General features: G+C 44.2%; 1 protein-coding gene across 3 annotated transcripts in view; it reads right to left on the reverse strand.

The window, feature by feature from the left end:
• Window positions 1-17,831, reverse strand: part of VRK1 (VRK serine/threonine kinase 1) — a 75,237-nt gene that overhangs the window by 12,478 nt on the left and 44,928 nt on the right. For all 3 annotated transcript variants that reach the window (XM_012926744.3, XM_058655351.1, XM_058655350.1), the window contains exons 4-10: window positions 13,689-13,758; window positions 12,784-12,871; window positions 8,422-8,530; window positions 8,223-8,315; window positions 5,645-5,777; window positions 4,825-4,945; window positions 4,140-4,198 (exon numbers count right to left, since the gene is read on the reverse strand). In XM_012926744.3, the coding sequence (XP_012782198.1) occupies window positions 4,140-4,198; window positions 4,825-4,945; window positions 5,645-5,777; window positions 8,223-8,315; window positions 8,422-8,530; window positions 12,784-12,871; window positions 13,689-13,758 (673 nt within the window). The remainder of the gene's footprint in view (window positions 1-4,139; window positions 4,199-4,824; window positions 4,946-5,644; window positions 5,778-8,222; window positions 8,316-8,421; window positions 8,531-12,783; window positions 12,872-13,688; window positions 13,759-17,831) is intronic.

Raw genomic sequence — 17,831 nt, forward strand, 5'->3', positions numbered from 1 at the left:
TCATCTTCTAATGACTCACAAAATCAGGTTACAATGAAAACAGTTCAAATCATTTCAATAAAAATATGACTGCAAATTCGGGAATCAACAAATCAAACTTTTTAAGATAAAATGTACAAACACTTCATAACTGTGAACAATAAGATGGAACACATAATTAAATATGCATTAAAAACAATCATTTAAAGCTATGAAAAACAAAAAGGATCTAAAATAAATATTGTGAGAGTAAAATGTGTCTGAGTACCATGAGTACATCAAGGCACAGAAGACATTATTGTATGGCTCATGACTGTGTTCTTTGTATAAATGAGGGGAAAAAACGGAAACCAGGAAAAGAAAGGGTAGAAGAAACAACACTGGTTTTCCCAAGAAGGAAAAACGGCTGTGAATGCTAACAATGCTGTTGTGCACTGAGGCGGGCCCACTAGTCACACCCACACCTGCCTGGCTGGCTCATGCCACACACCCTGCCCCGCTGCCGTGGCTGCAGTCCGTGACCTGTCACCGCGCCAACCCAGCAGCCCAAGCCTGACTCCTGCCCTGAGCTGCCCCTTCCCTTGTCCCTAGCGACCCCTCTAGCTCCTCCGCCCCAGCCGAGTGTCAGCCCCAAACCACATCCCACACCTCAGAAGGCACGGTCGGTGCCACCGTCACACGGCCACATTCACGCATGCAGGAACAGCCATAGGTTCTCTAAACTCATCCCAAACCACTGCTTTCCCCCTTGATGGCCGAGACCCACAGAAAGCACAGCACAAACATCACGCAATGCCGGCCAGACACTGACACTCCCCCCGAGCCGGAGAGACGACTCCCGCCACCTCAGCACTTCCGTTCATGTCACACAGTCCGGGGTGCTTTCAAACAGTACAACCAGTAGGAGGGAAGAGAGGCATAAGGAGTGGGACAAAAGACGTCAAGGTCTTCAGTCACAAACAGCATGACAGTGCACATAAAACCCACACAATCTATAAAAACTACCAGAGTCAGAAAAGTTTGCAAGATTACAGGACGCAAAACAAACACACAGAAACCCAACTAACTCAGTTCTATAGAAAAGCAATATGAAAAATCAAAATTTTAAAAGCTACCACTTAAAATAGCATCAAAAAGCTTCAAATATCTAACAAGTAAAATAAAATGAGATTTTTGTTGAGACTGTAAATAGCTCAGAGGAATTTCAAGACCAAACTTCACTCCACTTTAGTGAGCCAGAAGACTGAACAATACATGCAAGGTCAGTACCCCAGTCTAGCTGTCAGTGCCCCAGTCTAGCAGTCAGTGCCCCAGTCTAGCAGTCAGTGCCCCGGTCTAGCAGTCAGTGCCCCGGTCTAGCAGTCAGTGCCCCGGTCTAGCAGTCAGTGCCCCAGTCTAGCTGTCAGTGCCCCAGTCTAGCAGTCAGTGCCCCAGTCTAGTAGTCATTGCCCCAGTCTAGCTGTCAGTGCCCCAGTCTAGTAGTCAGTGCCCCAACCAGTCTAGTTCCAGCAACCTTGGAGCCCATGTGGGCAGGGGGGATTGTATGTGTGGGTGTTGGTGCATTTGACTCACAAGGTTAGGGTCAGAAATGCAAAGACCCCAAAATGTCAAAGTAGAAAATCAAGTTTAAAGAAAACAGTACTAATGTGCAAACTGCCAGGAATCATGACCTAAAACAAAGCTACCATAAGACAGGATAGCTCAATAATGGATGGGCAGAACAGTGGTGTCCGCATGTGGCACAGTGGTTAAGGCATGACTCCTTCTGGGCTGCCTGTGTTGAGTCCCAGCTCGGTTCCTAACTCCAGCTTCCAGCTAATACAGACCCCAGAAGGCAGCTTTCCAAAGTAGGGACCTAGATAGAAATCTCCAGTTCCTGCATTCAGCCAGCCTCAGACTAGTTGTTGCAGACAGTTAGGAAATGAACCAGCAAACAGAAGTTAATTATTTTTAAAAATCTGACAAGAAAGAATAGATTAAAGAGTCCAAAAGCAGATTCACAGACCCACATCTGATTTAGGACACAGGAAGCACCAATGGAAAACACTGGTCTTTTCAGCAACAGTTGTGGGCACCAACTGGGTATAAATTCAAAAGTAAAGAAGGAAACGGACCTTCCAGGGCCAGTGCTTGCAATGCCGCATCCTACATGGGCGCTGATTTGGGTCCAAGCTGCCTCCACTCTGATCCAGCTCCTGCTAATGCACCTAGTGAAGGACGGCCCAACTGCTTGGGCCCTGCACCCACATGGGAGACAAGAAAGAAGCTCCTGGCTTCTGGCTTTGGCCGGCCCGGCTATCACTACTGTATCCATTTGGGGACTGAACCAGACACTCAATACGTATAGCTTTGTGTCTTTCACTCTCATCTTAGTAAGGTGGTTTAAAATAGTTTATGATTTTAAGAATCATTACTTACTTAGAAAATAATTACATCTGTTAAATATTACAATGGAATCTTGATGTTTCATGTAATAGAAGTGTTCCAAATTACTTCCTGTTTGACAACCAAGGAATGTAAAGACCCGTTCCGCTCCTCCTCTTAACTCTGCCTTTCAAATAAAATAAATCCTGAAAAAACAGAAATGCAACTCTCTCCTCTTATAATACATTATATATAAAGTATTATATGTAAATTACATGTCTGTATGTATAATTAGCAATGTTAGTGCCAAAAATTGGAAATCCAGGAGTAGGATAAATAAACCCTGATCTATTAGTAGAATGGAAGAGTATACAAAAATAAAAAGGAACAAACTACTGCCAGACCTATCATTATGATGTTGAATTTCAAATTTAATACTGAGTCAAAGAAAAAAAAGACAAGGATTTCTATCTACTTCATTTCTATAAATTCAAAAACAATCTGGTATTGGCAGTCAAGCTAGAGGCTTCCTCTCAGTGGGCGCAGAGGGGCACAGCTGGGAAGACCATACTGCACTTCGCGACACGAGTGGCAGACTGCAGCTCCCAACAGCATAAGGTGGAGGTACACCTCCTGAAACAGGAAAGCGGAGCAAGCTTGGAAAGGCTTCTAGGGGTTGGTGTGATGGTTCAATGGGCGAATTCCACACCTGCAAACGCCAGCATCCCACAGGCGCTAATTCGTATCCCAGCTGCCCACTTCCATAATGCTCCCTGCTTCTAGCTTAGGAAAACAGCAGAGGATGGCACAAAGCCTTAGGATCCTGCACCTGGGTGGGGGACCTGAAAGAAGCTCCTGGCTTCAGATTGGCTCAGCTCTGGCCACTATGGCCATTTTGGGAACAACCTAGCGGATGGAAGATCTTTCTGTGTCTCCTGCTGTCTGTAAATCTGCCTTTCCAAATTAAAAAAACAAAAAAAAAAAAAAAGGGAAAAAAGAAAAGACTCAACTATTTCCCAACTAAGCCCCTGTTCCTCCCTCTCTGTGGATTCCCCAGCTGAGACGGTGACAGGCGCCTAACCTCCCTCCAGGTTCCTGTAGTCCTTCCTGACCCGCAACAGACACTAGAAAGATCCCCTTAAGCGAATGGAACATGCACGTCTCTCTTCTCCCCCAAACCCAGCATGCACTCAGAGCGAAAGCTCCACCTCACGGCTGACAGCCAGAGAAGACACACTCAAGACCACACGCACGATGCCCTTCTCCCAGTTGCCCTTGGCAGACCTGCCAGAACTCCCACCTCCTTCCTGTAACACCTCGGCGAGGCGGTCCCTGGTCTCTGTAGAATCCAGGCCTCTTTTGCCCTCCAACCCCACACCCCCAGTTCTATTCGCTGATTTATTCTTTTTCCACAGAACTAATCATGCACCTCACTGTAAAATTCACTCATTCTCTGTCCCTCCCAGCTAAAATGTTAGTTTCAGGGGTCTTAAATTGATGCATTCAATGATATATAACTAATGCCTACTTACTGACACACAATACAGTCTCAATAAATAGTTGAGTGAATGGATGAGACTTGCTTTCTTTCCTGAAAATACTTAGTAACTGAATCAGGCTCAATTACTCAACAGCTCGCCTTTGGGACGAAGCAGGCTTTCCTATAATGATCCCACTGAAAACAGTGGGTTCTAATGGACAGCCCATACACACCCTACCTCTTCTCTACCACCCTCCCACACTTTCCTGAGGCAGGGGGACACAACTCTATGAAATTTTTAAGAAACTTTTCCTACCTGGCTTGTTTTTATCAGGAAAACATTTGTCCATAAAACCTGCAATATTTTCTCTGTACCTGTGGAGTTAAAGAATGATACACTGTTTGAAGTTGGATGTCACAGAATGCTATTAATATCTTCATTATTATTAATATTTAATAACAAACAGCACACTAAGCAGCCTTTTATTACATCCTAAACATGACAAAGAGTTCTAACGAGAAGTGAACAGGGCCCAGCACTTCGACACAGCACATCAAGCTGCCGGCTGCAATGCCAGCACCCAATCCACAGGCGGCAGTTTCAGGTCCAGCTGCTCAGCCTCAGATCCAGCTTCCTGCTCACACACCTGAGAAGGCAGGGAAAGCAGCCCAAGCGCCTGAGTCCCTGCCATCCACACAGGACAGCAAGACACCGTTCCTGGCCTCAACCAGGCTCACACCTGGCTCACACCTGGCTTTGCCAGGCAATATTCTAGCTGATGCAAGATCAAATGGCTCTCTCATTCTGCCTTTCAAGTTAATAAACCTCTTTTAACAATAATAAAATAAATTGAACAAAAAGAACTTTATTGTTTTATAAGTATTTTCTTATTTCTATACTAATATCAGGTAAAACTACAATTCTTCAGAGGAATTCTGACTACAAACATTTTCTTTATCCTGACTTTGCCCAAAATCATTTACTTTAGGTTCTCCTTTACCTAATTTTGCAATCTCTGACATAGTCAGGATCTTTCAAATTATCCTCCCAAGGAAGACGGCCACTAAGCCACTGGACCATGCAGTAACCAAGGATTTCCAAATCACCACGTCTCGATGGGGCTACAAACACAAAAACATGAAGCATACTGAGACAATGCTTAGGATCCAAGTTCAAGTACATATAAAGCCCAAACTAAGTCTATGTTATCATAAAATTTTGACTGCATTTAATCAAAATATTTTGATTAACACTGGGTAATATCTAAAAAATACTATTTATAATCGATAATTTATTTTAAAATTCCAACTGGTTTCAAACTAAAACTCTTAGTCTAGGAAGTGAGTAATAAAACAATGACACATTTAATATTGCCCTCAAATTATTCTGAAATACTAAAAATGCTGCATATTATAAAGAAGTTAAAAATACTGGGAGGTTAAGATCTTTTGGTGTTGTGCACCAGAAAACAAAATGACTGCTAAAGAAATAAGCTAACTTAACATGTAACAAGATAAAAGCTACCTGATAACAAAACTGCAGTTGCATAAAAAATGTACAGGCTTTAGAAAAAACAGACACATTCTGATTAAGCAAAATCAGTTGCACTAATCAACCTTGAGGTTTCCTGAGAGTGGGAGGAAGGATGGGAGAGGGAACAGCAGACGGCCCTCTTGTGTGCCTGTGTGACCTGGGCCGTGTCCCCAGCTCCAGGTCTTAAGCTGCTAACTTACCTACGGATTTATACGTAATTCAGAACTGGGTACAACTTGGTGAAAGGTATTAGCAATGTGCTTCTCCCCTGGACAACACTGACATACCCACGCCCTTGTGCGCGTCGATACTGGTGAACTCCAGGGTCCCGTCATGGCACCTTTTGGGGTCTTCCTTGTATTCCTTATGAACTCCATCTGGACAGTAGCGATAAGCAAGGCCGTAATCTACCAAGTACACCTACAGATTTCCAAGCAAGACAAATTAAAGCCAAATCATTAAAGCACAGAAACAAAACACTGTCATGGGGATGCAGCAAGACCAGACTATACCCCAACATTCTAAACACGTGAATCCAAAGTCCAAGCAATGACAAATATTGAGCTCCGAAGGACTGTTTTGAAAGCAAAAATGCTAACCAACCACGTGACTCTCATTGAGACAACCTCACCTGACTTACATACATGCTGGGCAAGTCTGTACTATCCTTTTAATTACTCTTTTGCTCAACTTGTGCAAGAATTATATATCTGATATTTTCTCATACAAAAATGTTCAAAACAAAACTAAACATCAAACTGATGCAATCCAGTCACCACTTTCCACATAAGAGCTCACCCCATCCAGGACTAGCAACACAGCTGACAGAGGACACAGGAGCCACAGTCCAGCTCTGGGCTTTCACTGCTTTGTTTTCTTTTTTTTAAGATTGATTCATTTTTTTTTCAAGGTTTATTTTTATTACAAAGTCAGATATACAGAGAGGAGGAGAGACAGAGAGGAAGATCTTCCGTCCGATGATTCACTCCCCAAGTGAGCCGCAAAGGGCCGGTGCGCGCCGATCCGATGCCAGGAACCAGGAACCTCTTCCAGGTCTCCCACGTGGGTGCAGGGTCCCAATGCCTTGGGCCGTCCTCGACTGCCTTCCCAGGCCACAGGCAGGGAGCTGGATGGGAAGTGGAGCTGCTGGGATTAGAACTGGCGCCCATATGGGATCCCGGGGCATTCAAGGCGAGGACTTTAGCCGCTGGGCCACACCGCTGGGCCCAAGATTGATCCATTTTTATTGGAAAGGCAGATATACAGAGAGGGGGAGAGACAGAGGAAGATCTTCCGTCTGATGATTCACTCTCCAAGTGGCCCCCAATGGCCAATCCAAAGCCAAGAGCCAGAAACCTCCTCCAGGTCTCCTACACAGGTGCAGGGTTCCAATGCCTTGGGCCATCCTCAGTTGCTTTCCCAGGCCACAAAACAGGGAGCTGGATGGGAAGCGGGGCCACCGGGATTAGAACCAGCGCCCATATGGGATCCTGGCACATGCAAGGTGAGGACTTCAGCTGCTAGGCTACTGTGCCAGGCCCCTGGGTCTTCACTTCTACTCAAATACTAATTTATTCCATGAAATATTCCAGAAGAATGTTTAGGTGAGTCCCTTACCCACATTTAAATACTATTTGTTAAAGTCAAGTCTCCATAATTAAAACTGAATTTAATATTATATCCACAAATATCTATCAGCACACACATGTAGGTCTGGTTAGCATACAAAGCTAGTAACTCTGGCTTGCTTCTTCTCCACAGCCACACACTCCACCTTTTGGTAACTGTGACACGGAGGCAGCTGTGTGTGTGTGGGGGGGGGGGAACCAGCACGCACAGACAACACTGAAACACAGCCCTACCAGAGCATGTGCCCGAAGGGTGACTAAGCCACACACTGCCTGCAGACCAAGGCAGCAGCGTGTTCTCGCCAAACACAAACTGTTATCAGTCTATTAACCGCAGCCTTCTTGTCCAGGTTCTAAACTGCTTCTGTTTGTAAGAGACACCTCCAACAAGATGGCTGAACAGAGCCGAGGGAACCGTGCCTGCCTGTAAGGTGTCCCCACACGCACACAAGCACTGCCGCTCCCTGCTGTATCACCATAACCGACTAGGCAAGACAGAAAGAAAACAAGAAATCTAGAATACTCACACAAAAGTACACAAAGTGCCTTTGACAACACACTGCTTTTTAAAGTGCACTGTCTTCCATGACCCTCAGTGGAGCAGCTAACCCCTACTTGCCCCACAGGCGTGAGGACACTGCACATCTTCCGCACCACCTAAACTGACCCAGATGAAGGCAGAACACCAGGAACAAGCTTTTTTTTCTTTCCTTAGAAAATATATTACAAAAGAAATGTAATAAACTTTAAAAAAAAACGCACATGAAAATTCTAAACAGTAAGCGTGTATAGACTTAAGACAGCTGAGGCATTTCTGTAAACCAATTGATTTGAATAATCAACATGTTAAAGACCAAATTTTCCAAGTAACAGAACACTTACACTTGATGGATTCCTTGAACAAAGGAAATAAAAAAATGACAAGCAGACAAACATAATTCATTGGTGTACTATATAATTTTAAGCTTCCACTCCCAAAAAGCTATTTGAAATTCATTTTGTATCACAAGTACTTCTCCTGAATATTATTTAGAGCAAAATAGCCAACTTGATAAAGTGCCAACAAACAGCATCAAAAAGGAGAATGTTAACTAGATAAAAGTGTCAAGAAGAAATATTATTATTACCAAATCTACTTCAAAAACTGAAACTTCTGCACAGGTTCAAAAGTTCAAAGCAGCCCCACCTGGTTTCGACAGCGCCTCTGAGCGAGCGGAAGTTAAAGCTGTGGACCTACCTGGTCGGGGTTCCTGTAGCTCAGGAGGAGGTTCGAGGCCTTGATGTCTCCGTGCACATACTCGTGCTCGTGGATGTACTCCAGGGTCTCCAGCTGCCCAAGCGGCACACGGGACAAGTCAGTGCAGTACCCAACACCCACCAGCAGAGGACCGAGCTCCCCGGGCCAGCCTTTACTCAAAAACGAGAACATAGCTCACAATTCTTAAGCTTAGCTGCAAGACAGTTTTCCGAGAAAACCTTCTGGCATTTGCTTCGTATAATTTCTGAAGGTCACTCCCAAAACGATCCATTATCATAAACCTGTAACTGAAGACAAACAAAAAAAGTCAATGAACATAATATAAGTAAGAAAAACCCACTTGGCAATGAGTAATCTTTCAGAGTAATTTGTTTCAAGGTAAAGTTTAGTAAGTTAGTATTCTGAAGCAAAGCAGGGAAATGCGAGCATCCGACACTGGGCCCCCGCCTGCTGTCTGTCCTTCCTGTTACCTAGAGGGCCTCCCTCTCCTGGTCCCGGCGAGATGGGCCAACCACACTCCCCGCAGAGATGGCCCAAGAGTCACCCACAGGAACAGAAAACAAGCACAGTGAGCAGGACAGCACTAATTTTTCTCAGGAAGTTAATTATTTCTCTGGATATTAGCTTCCATCCTATGGTAATCTTTTTCTATTTTAAAAGTACATTTCAGCAGTATCAACATTCTGTTAAAATAGACTGCCAAGAAATGACGCTGACAACAGATTCACTCAAAATTGCTTAAACGGTAGGAAAGAAGGGTAAGTTAGAGATCAGCGGGCAAGACAGGAGGAAGAACAAACATCTTGCAAAAATGTGAAGGTTTTTGTTCTGTGAAAAACCAGTCGTGTCTCCTTGGGCCTGCCCAGGAGTAAAATGGGCAGCAGGACTCGCCTTTCCTCGTCTGCCCAGCACGCAGGTCAGAAGACGAAGTGCGTGCTGTGGCATTGCAACAGGTACTGTGAAGGGCACTGACTTGTTCCGAGTTCTTTTGTCTTCAATGGTTTTCCAGGTTCCAGCTAGGCTGACTCGATCATTGGATCGGTCAATGAAAACCAGGGGCACAACCACCATGTATCAGCGCATCTCTGCCAGGGCCGAGCACTGAGTGGGCTGTCGGCCTGGGCGCTATGCGTACCTCAGACACGTGCACACCCAACCCTTCCCGTGAGGTGCAAGCACTTCCGTCATCCCATTAACACAACAACAGGGGACTTCCCCTCTGGGATGTGGTGAAGCCAAGCTTCAGCCACTGTGCCAGCAACACTGAAACAGGGAGAATAATAACAAAAGCCCGCTTGCACGCAGTGTGCCTTTATAATGAAATGCATCCCCATGGCCTGGCAGTCATGACGCCCTCCACACTGCAGTCCCTGGCTCCAACTCTCGGCTCCAGCTCCCTACTCCAGCTTCCTACCAACCAGCAACGGGCTAACAGTAGTGCCCGTCAAGGAACCAGCTTCCTGCCACTTACAGGGCAGACCTGGGCCACGGTGGGCACTCAGGGAGTCAACCAGCAAACAGGGACTCTTCACAGCTATGTCCCTGTGTGTACGTGCACTGGTGTCAATGTCTCTCCATTTTTCCAATAAATAAATGGCAACATACCAAGTGAAATATTCAGGATTCAAAAAAAAAAAAAAGAAATATTCAGGATTCAAACTCATAAATATGTACAATTATGTGTTATTACAAAGAAAAGTGTTTTAAATCTAGAATTCTGATTCTGAACTTGAGGAAATTTAGAAATCATCTAAAAAGCTTTCAATAAATAAACTGTTTACAGTTCGGGTCAAACAGTTAGTTCGCAGTACGATGTGTTAATGTGTTAGTTCATGTTCAATGTCCGCAATATCTCTAAGATTTGTATATCAGAAGACATCGGACCACGTGGTACACGTTTGCTTTTACAAATGGCATGTCATTTAACAATAGTGCAGATAACACACACGCCCTGCAGAGAGCAGGAGAGAAGGCAGGGCTCGATCCCACGTGGGGCCCAAAGCCGCGTCACAGTGAGCACATCTCCGTCTGCATTCACACATCATCCCACGACTATTCGAAACAAGCCCCTAATCTCATATTCTTAAACTATAAACATCAACTAAAGCAAAAGCCCATAAGTTGCATAGAAACTGTTACCACACCACCACTAAGTAGTAAAACAAAAAAGTTATTTCTGAATAACTCCTCTAAAGTAAAACCCGGGATTGTACTTATTTTCTGGGAACATGGATAAAATGATGCAAGAAATGAGAAAATATAAATCAGTAAAAATAACTTAAGAATGATGGCTAATATTTTCATGATCTTAACACTGTATATATTAATTTAAATGAGTTAGACACAGAGATGTCGAATAGGGAGGGGAATACAGTATTCTTATATCCTATTTATCTTTCAAAGATTTAATGACTATTTTTAAGAGCTTCCACTGAAAAAGTGCATCAATGCCTCACACACTGATTATTTTGAAGAACACTTTTTTTTTTTTTAAGATTTACTTGTTTTTATTGGAAAGGCAGATTTATAGAGAGAAGGAAAGACAGAAAGATCTCTCATCTGCTGGTTCACTCCCCAAATCCAAAAGCAGGAGCCGGGAGCTTCTTCCAGGGCTCCAAGGTGTTTAGTCTTTCTCTGCTGCTGTCCCAGGCACGTTAGCAGGGAGCTGGATGAGAAGTGGAGCAAAGCTGCCAGGACATGAACCAGTACCCATATGGGATGCCAGCAGTTGCAGGCAGAGGATTAACCAGTTCAGTCACATCCTAGCCCGTGAAGAACATATTTCTAACAAGCTCATTTTATAAATGAAATGGGCTGAGTGTTAAGCTCACTGCTAGTTAGCAGTGAGTAGACTGTCAATTGTGTCTGGTTCCAGCCGGCACTCTATGGTACCTCTGATCCACCCCAAGAAGCTAACTTTGAAATTATGTTCACCAGACACCTTAAAGTCAGCCTACAGTCAGCTCTTTGGCCCTGCTCTCCTCACTGAGGCCACAGCACCAGCACCTCTCTCACCAACACACACACACAAGTCCTGACTCTTATCCTAAGAACATGCATGGAGGGGCTGGCACACAGTTAGGCGGCTGCCTTGCGCCAGCATAACACATCACAGGGCTGATGTGAGCTCTGACTGCTCCCCTTCAGCTGTGAGGACAGCAGACAATGGCCCGTGTGCTTGGATCCCTGCCACCAATGAGGGAGCCCAGGCAGCAGTTCCTGGCCCAGCCCAGGCTACTGTAGATATTTGGGGCATGAAAAAGTACACGGATGACGCCTCGCTCTCTGTCACTCTGCCTTTCAGAGAACGAATGCATGCGGTAACATGCGCCAGCACCCTGTGAGAAGCTCCAGGAACAGCACCACTGTTCCCAAACAAACAATCCACAAGGCAATTCATAACCATGATGGGGAAACTGAGTCAAAAAGAAGCCACTCACCCAACGTCACAAGCATTCTTAAGGGGTAAAGCATGGATCTGAAACCAGGTAACCTGGTTGTTGGAAACTTCTTCCAACAAAATCAGATACAACAAAGCAAAACGTCAAAAAAATGTGCAAAGAAATGTGCAAACCCCAGTCAGCATCACTGGCTTCCTATCCCATCACCCCACCTTTCTGTGCTCTAACAGAAAACCCAATCAGTTCAGGCACCCCATCCTCTTCCGGGGCATTCATGCTTCACCAAACCAATCTCTGGGGTCACTTCACCTGGTCAGTCACTGGTTTGAGAAACAGCACTCGAAGTTGGACTGTGGCACAGTGGGCTAAGCCTCTGTCTGCGATGCTGGTATCACACAGTGGTGCTGGTTTGAGTCCTGACTGCTCCATCTCCAATCCAGCTCCCTGCTAATGCCGCTGGGAAAGCAATGGAAGTTGGTGCAACTGACTGGGCGCTGAGTGGGAGCCCTGGGTGAAGCTGCTGGCCCTGAATTCGTCTGGTCCGGCCCCAACCATTACAGCCGACTGGAGAGTAAGCCAGCACATGAAAGACAGATTTCGCTTTAACGTTGCCTTTCAAACACACAATAAAATATTAGAGAAAAAAATAAATAAAAAAACCAGCACTGATAAAATTCTAACCAAGACAACACAAGGAAGTCTGCCACAGAATTCCGGGGAAGGGTTCCCTTGCCAGCAAAATCGAACTCCCAAGAGGTGGTCCTGCTTCCTGCCTCTCTCTGGGTACTAAGGCACATGTGCCAGAGCAGGAGGGCAAACCACACAGTAAGGGGGACAAGACACAAGTGGGATCCTAGGGTTCTCCTGTATACCCTGAAGGGCAAGAAAGGAAAACATTCGCTTGTTCCTACCTGCCACCAGGCTCTGATCTGGTGCTGCTGCCGAGCGGGCGCCCCTCCTAGCAGGGCCAGCACAAGGGAGAGGGCACTTCGCTCACCTGGGTCTCCTGCGCATGCCACAGGGGCCTGGCCCAGAGCGAGCAATGCTCCGAGCTTTCAGTAAGTAACTCTTGACTAAACCAACTGTACAGAGAATGCTCAAAAAAATAAGAAAGAAGAAAAACAAACTGCAGTTTTTACCTTTTTCCATTCTTATCATGTAGACCAGACCCCCAATACTTAGGAACACCCAGGTACTTCAGTTTATGGGCACGAATCCATTTCTGAACTACAAATCAAAACAGACGCTGGTGACCTCAGGTGTGATGCACAAATAACACTTGCTTCAACAACGCTCTAAGCAGAATGTACTTCTGTATGCAACAAGATTTCACTTGTATTTATTTTTAAAAGGCAATATACAATAAAGGCATAACCAACAAAAGAAAAGTATTTTACAGTCCAAGCATGTCTTAACCTTCAAAATTGTTATCTTGCTCTCAACATCATCTTAAAAATGAAAAATCTGCCGAGAGTTTTGGAAAAAAAATCAAAACCATATAACTGCAATTGCAGCTAATCTTTCCAATGACCTCAACATTTACAGGCTCTCATAAGCACGTTTCTTTTTTATCCCAATCTGTGAGGTTTTTCCCCTTCAGCCAAGGAAGTCAGCCCCTGGGGAGGAGGGCCTCCTCGCCGGCGGCTCTGACTCAGTTGAAGCACAGGCCGGAGCCACGAAGGGTCCGCAGGGAGACCTCCCTTCCGCTGCCTGTTACGGCTTCCCCAGGGTCACGGGCTCCAGAACTTGGAAAAATTCTCAAGATTGGGACCTCTCTGACCATACACCAAATGGATTAGGTTAATTCTCAGGTTGACATTTTCACAGTCACTTATTAGCATGATTCTATGCAACAATTCAGGTGAAATCTTGTTATAACAGACCCATTCAGAGGTCAGAATGCCCTCATACAACTCTCATTATTTATAAAGCAAAAAATAACAAGGGGTCACAAGATAACATGCTTATTATTAGTTTGGGATAAACAAAACAACACACATTTGTCACTTCACAGCTATAAGTATATGCATATTGTATTTCTTACTTTGCTCTGGCTTAGCAGCTCGTTGGTAGAACTTTAATTCAGTAAAAAGAGGTCCATTGTCACTGGGTTCCTTAAAATACAAGAGTTAATTAGTAATGGCAGTACTGAGTTATTTTCAGTGAGCCTCCAAAATAGACTAACAAATCAACTTTTCCTCCCAAACAATTATAATTCTGATAACTTAATTTTATAACTGTGTTAAAGATTAAGTCAAAACCCTTAGACATGTTTCAGATATTCTCAGAATAGTCCATAAGCCTTATATTTCTCTCAAGTTCTATTTCTATAAGTGATAAATTATACAAAAATCAGACATACAGCTCAGTCTTTGCACAAGTTTAAGAAAACCTTTAAGCTAATTTTCATCTTTATTAAGCTTTCCCTTAAGCAAAGATCAGCAACCATGTTAAATGTATCACCAAGGGGCTACACGGTATTTCTGAGATTTAATAAAATTTCCATATCCGACTTAACCAATTAGTGGCAAATCCCCACTTCTTTCCTGTTTCTCATGACAGTTGTGTCTAGAGAAGCCGACCTCCCACAGCGAAGGTACTGGGTAGAGAGACCTCATTCACCTTGCCCCCTCACCTCCCGGACCCTTTCCCATGGTTTCAGACCACGCAGCACAGGGCCTGACTTCCCACGTGGGAACTTCATGTTAAGAAGAAACTGGAGCTTCATAACAGTTCCTCCCACCAACTTCACTGCTCTACTTTCACTTCATGTTTAAGGAATATTAACAATCAAAACGGTTTGTGAAGAAGCATGCATTCACAAAAAGGTACTAGCATAAACAATAACAAAAAAAATAGTATGTTAGGCAGGAAAGATCCTGGAATTCTGTGGACTTTCTAAACAGCAAATTTATCTGATTATCACTGTTAGCATTTTATATTTGATATTTGTGTTGGATATTATCTTTCTTACTGGGACTCAGAAAGTATAAACAGTAAACACTAAAAAAAGCAGCAGCTAACATATCTAAGCCCATCTTAGAGTTGCTTTTCTTTGAGGCAGTACAGGGGGAAGTTATTTGACAGAATCGCTAAGCAGCTGAGGTTCAGGGCTCACAGAGCACGCAGCAGGTGAACTGGTAACGCCATAGTTTAAGTGGGAACATTCTTACGAAAATAACACAGTTTTCAGCTACTAGGGATGCTTTTTGCAAATACATGGTGCCTGTGAGGCACATGCAGCCACACAGGCACGTGACGGACCACACAGAACCTGCAAACAAGCCTGCCTTACGGGCCCAGGTGACCACCCTGCAAGAGACAGGCACACCTCAGGAACCAGGAGCTGACCATCGTCCTGGAGTGTGAGGGCCAGACCCTGCCTCCAGCTCCCGGCCACCACCTACAGTTCTCTTCCTGGCAGTAGAGGAACCGAAAGAGACACTGTGCTTCTTCCCAGCCAGGGGCTGAGGACAGAGCCTCTGCAGCAGGCACAGCACCAACGAAGCAAGGAGAGCAAGGAACTGTGCTAAGGGCACCTCCAAGGGCTAGCTCTTCAGAAGAGCTCATTAATAAACCTCAGATTTGAGAAGGTGCTCCTAAGACAAATCCTGGCTTAGTACCTCTGTATAAAATTCTGATTTATTCAGCCACAACCTATGTCATATCAACTTTAATTTTCAAGTTTTCCTTCAGGCAATAATTTATTAGACTTATAATAACGAGAATCAACCATATAAATCAGACTATTATAATGAAAGCCTCACTACAATGAAGGCTTTTTGAGCTCATTTCATACTTTTTCTAATCCAATAAGCTTCCATTGTAACAAAATAAAGGAGTCACTTGCTTGGCATTGCACTCTAGTCAGAGCTAGCTACTTCTGTGGAAGAAAAATACCTTCACTTATAACTAAATTTTATTAACATATTTCAAATCTAAAATACTTTGCCAACTCTATAATAGTCAAGATTTAGAAAAGAAATTGGGACTGACATTTTAACTAGAATATCACTAAACGTTTCTTTAAGATTTCTAAGTGTCAAAATGAAGACGACAACAGAAAAAAAATCAAAATGTGATACATTTCAATGGCACCATCTAAAAGTAACTGGCTGCCATTTAAAAAATAAGCTGCACAAAGTTTCTCCCTTCTACCAAGAAAATTGTGATACATGAATTGAAAATTCAGGTAATTGCTTAAAACAACAGGAAGAAAATCAAACGTTAGTCTGGAAACCTCTTTCCAGACTGCAGCAGCTCACACCGTAAACAGACCACGACACAACGAGCAGTCAGGACGCACAACCCCAACACAGCTGGCTTCCACCTGCACTGCTGCTACTGATGGAACCAAGAGTGAGTGAGTGCAACTCGAAGAAATAACTCCTTATCGTCAGTTAGCAAGGAAACACAAGAGTTTTCTTCTCCTTCTCTGTCAATTTAGCTGTTTCTTTCAGTACACTTACTTTCTTGAAACAAACACCGAAGTGTCTCTCCATTACCTAGACAGAGTTTACCATCCCTGGTAAAGCAGCAGCGTAATTCCACAGCAGCTCCTGCAGGTCAAGATTCCACCCAAGGCAACACCAGAAACCACCGACACCTTTAGGACCTGTCCAGCCATCTTTTCTGAATACCTATGCTTTCACGTCACCTCAATGCCAAGTGTAAGCAGTCTGCAGGGTACCTATCCGGAGCTCTTTCACAGACACCTCTGCCAGCAGCAACAGTCAAGCCTGTCAACAAGCCTTCCTCATCGAGGTGGGAGCCCACAGCAGAAGCCCAGGGTACCGGCACATCTGTCCTGAAGAAGGACACGCGTGTGAACGCACACCTGTTACATGGAAGGTGCGCCGCGCCAGCTTCTGCAGGGCTTCTCGGCCCCGACACACGGAGAACGGTGGGAGAGCTTGCCTGCAAATGTCAGCACTCGGGCCCTCTGAGATCCTGACACGACAGCACAGTGACGGACAGATATGTCAGGGACTCTCATTGCATTGTAAGATCTAATTTGCCTTTATTTATCACCACTTCACAGTTTTTTTTCTATTTGTCTGCAAATATTTCTCTCTAAAGATAAAATACATGCTCATTAAAAACCTGGAAACAGCTGGTGTACTTCTTCACACACAGACACTTTACAAAACTCTTGCTTTCCAGATCTGCACCCATCAGCCATCAGTTAGGACACTTCCCAGAAGAGGACCGTGCTTGAAACAACCATCCTGAAGAGCCAGCCCCTGATGGTTAAGGACCAAGCCTGTTCTCCACAAGGCAGGTGAGACAAGTGGACAGCATCAGGAAGTCAAATGCAATGAACAATCACAATGAGGGCTTTTAAAATGCGGTAGAAAATTACGATTAAGAAGTATTCAAGAGAATAGATGAGCATTTACAGTCTGAATGGAAAACAAAGTTGCAAATAATGTCCTCAATATCAGATAACTTAAAATCTAGTTAGGAAAATAAATTCAACACACAAAAAGCTAAAACATTAACGGGTGAGACTGGAAGCCAGATGTGCTCAATGAATGCTGCAAGAGTTTCAAAGAGTTCAGGAAAGGCAGATACCTAAATTAATAGTTCCTAAAAAGACAGCCAATTAACAGTTTTGTTTGTGACATTATTCCAGGATCAAAAACTACAATGCTGAAAAATTTATTGAAATATCAAATGCAAGAGAGGTATTTATCACTATCCTGACAACAGGAGGAGGAGCGATAAAGAATAATGGGAAGAAAAAAAGATAATGGAACAGAACTAAATCAGCAGTCAGGAGACACAGAGGCAGGGATCGGCTTGGAAACAAGCGGCAAGGTGCCTTAGACATCCAAGGAACCTGGGCCTATCCACTCTGCTATCGACTATGCAAGTAAAAAGGGCAGTGAAAGTGAAGTTACACTGAGAAATAGCTGAACTAGTGCTATTTGTAACAAACAGCAGTCAACATGAGAACATACTTCTATGACACAAAACGACGGGATGACACACTAGTCACCCGGTAAGACACGGCACAAGCACGCCTTCCCTCCACCCACGGGGACAGCCGCACAGTGCACAGGTGCAAAGGACTCAGACATCACCTCGAGACGACAGAGGCAAAGACCAATGAAACCTGCCACAAAGGAAAACACATGAATTACCAAGAAAATGCAAAAACCTGCTCAAAATCACAAACTGAGGC

This window comes from Ochotona princeps, chromosome 26, assembly GCF_030435755.1.
Source record: "Ochotona princeps isolate mOchPri1 chromosome 26, mOchPri1.hap1, whole genome shotgun sequence".
NCBI lineage: Eukaryota > Metazoa > Chordata > Mammalia > Lagomorpha > Ochotonidae > Ochotona > Ochotona princeps.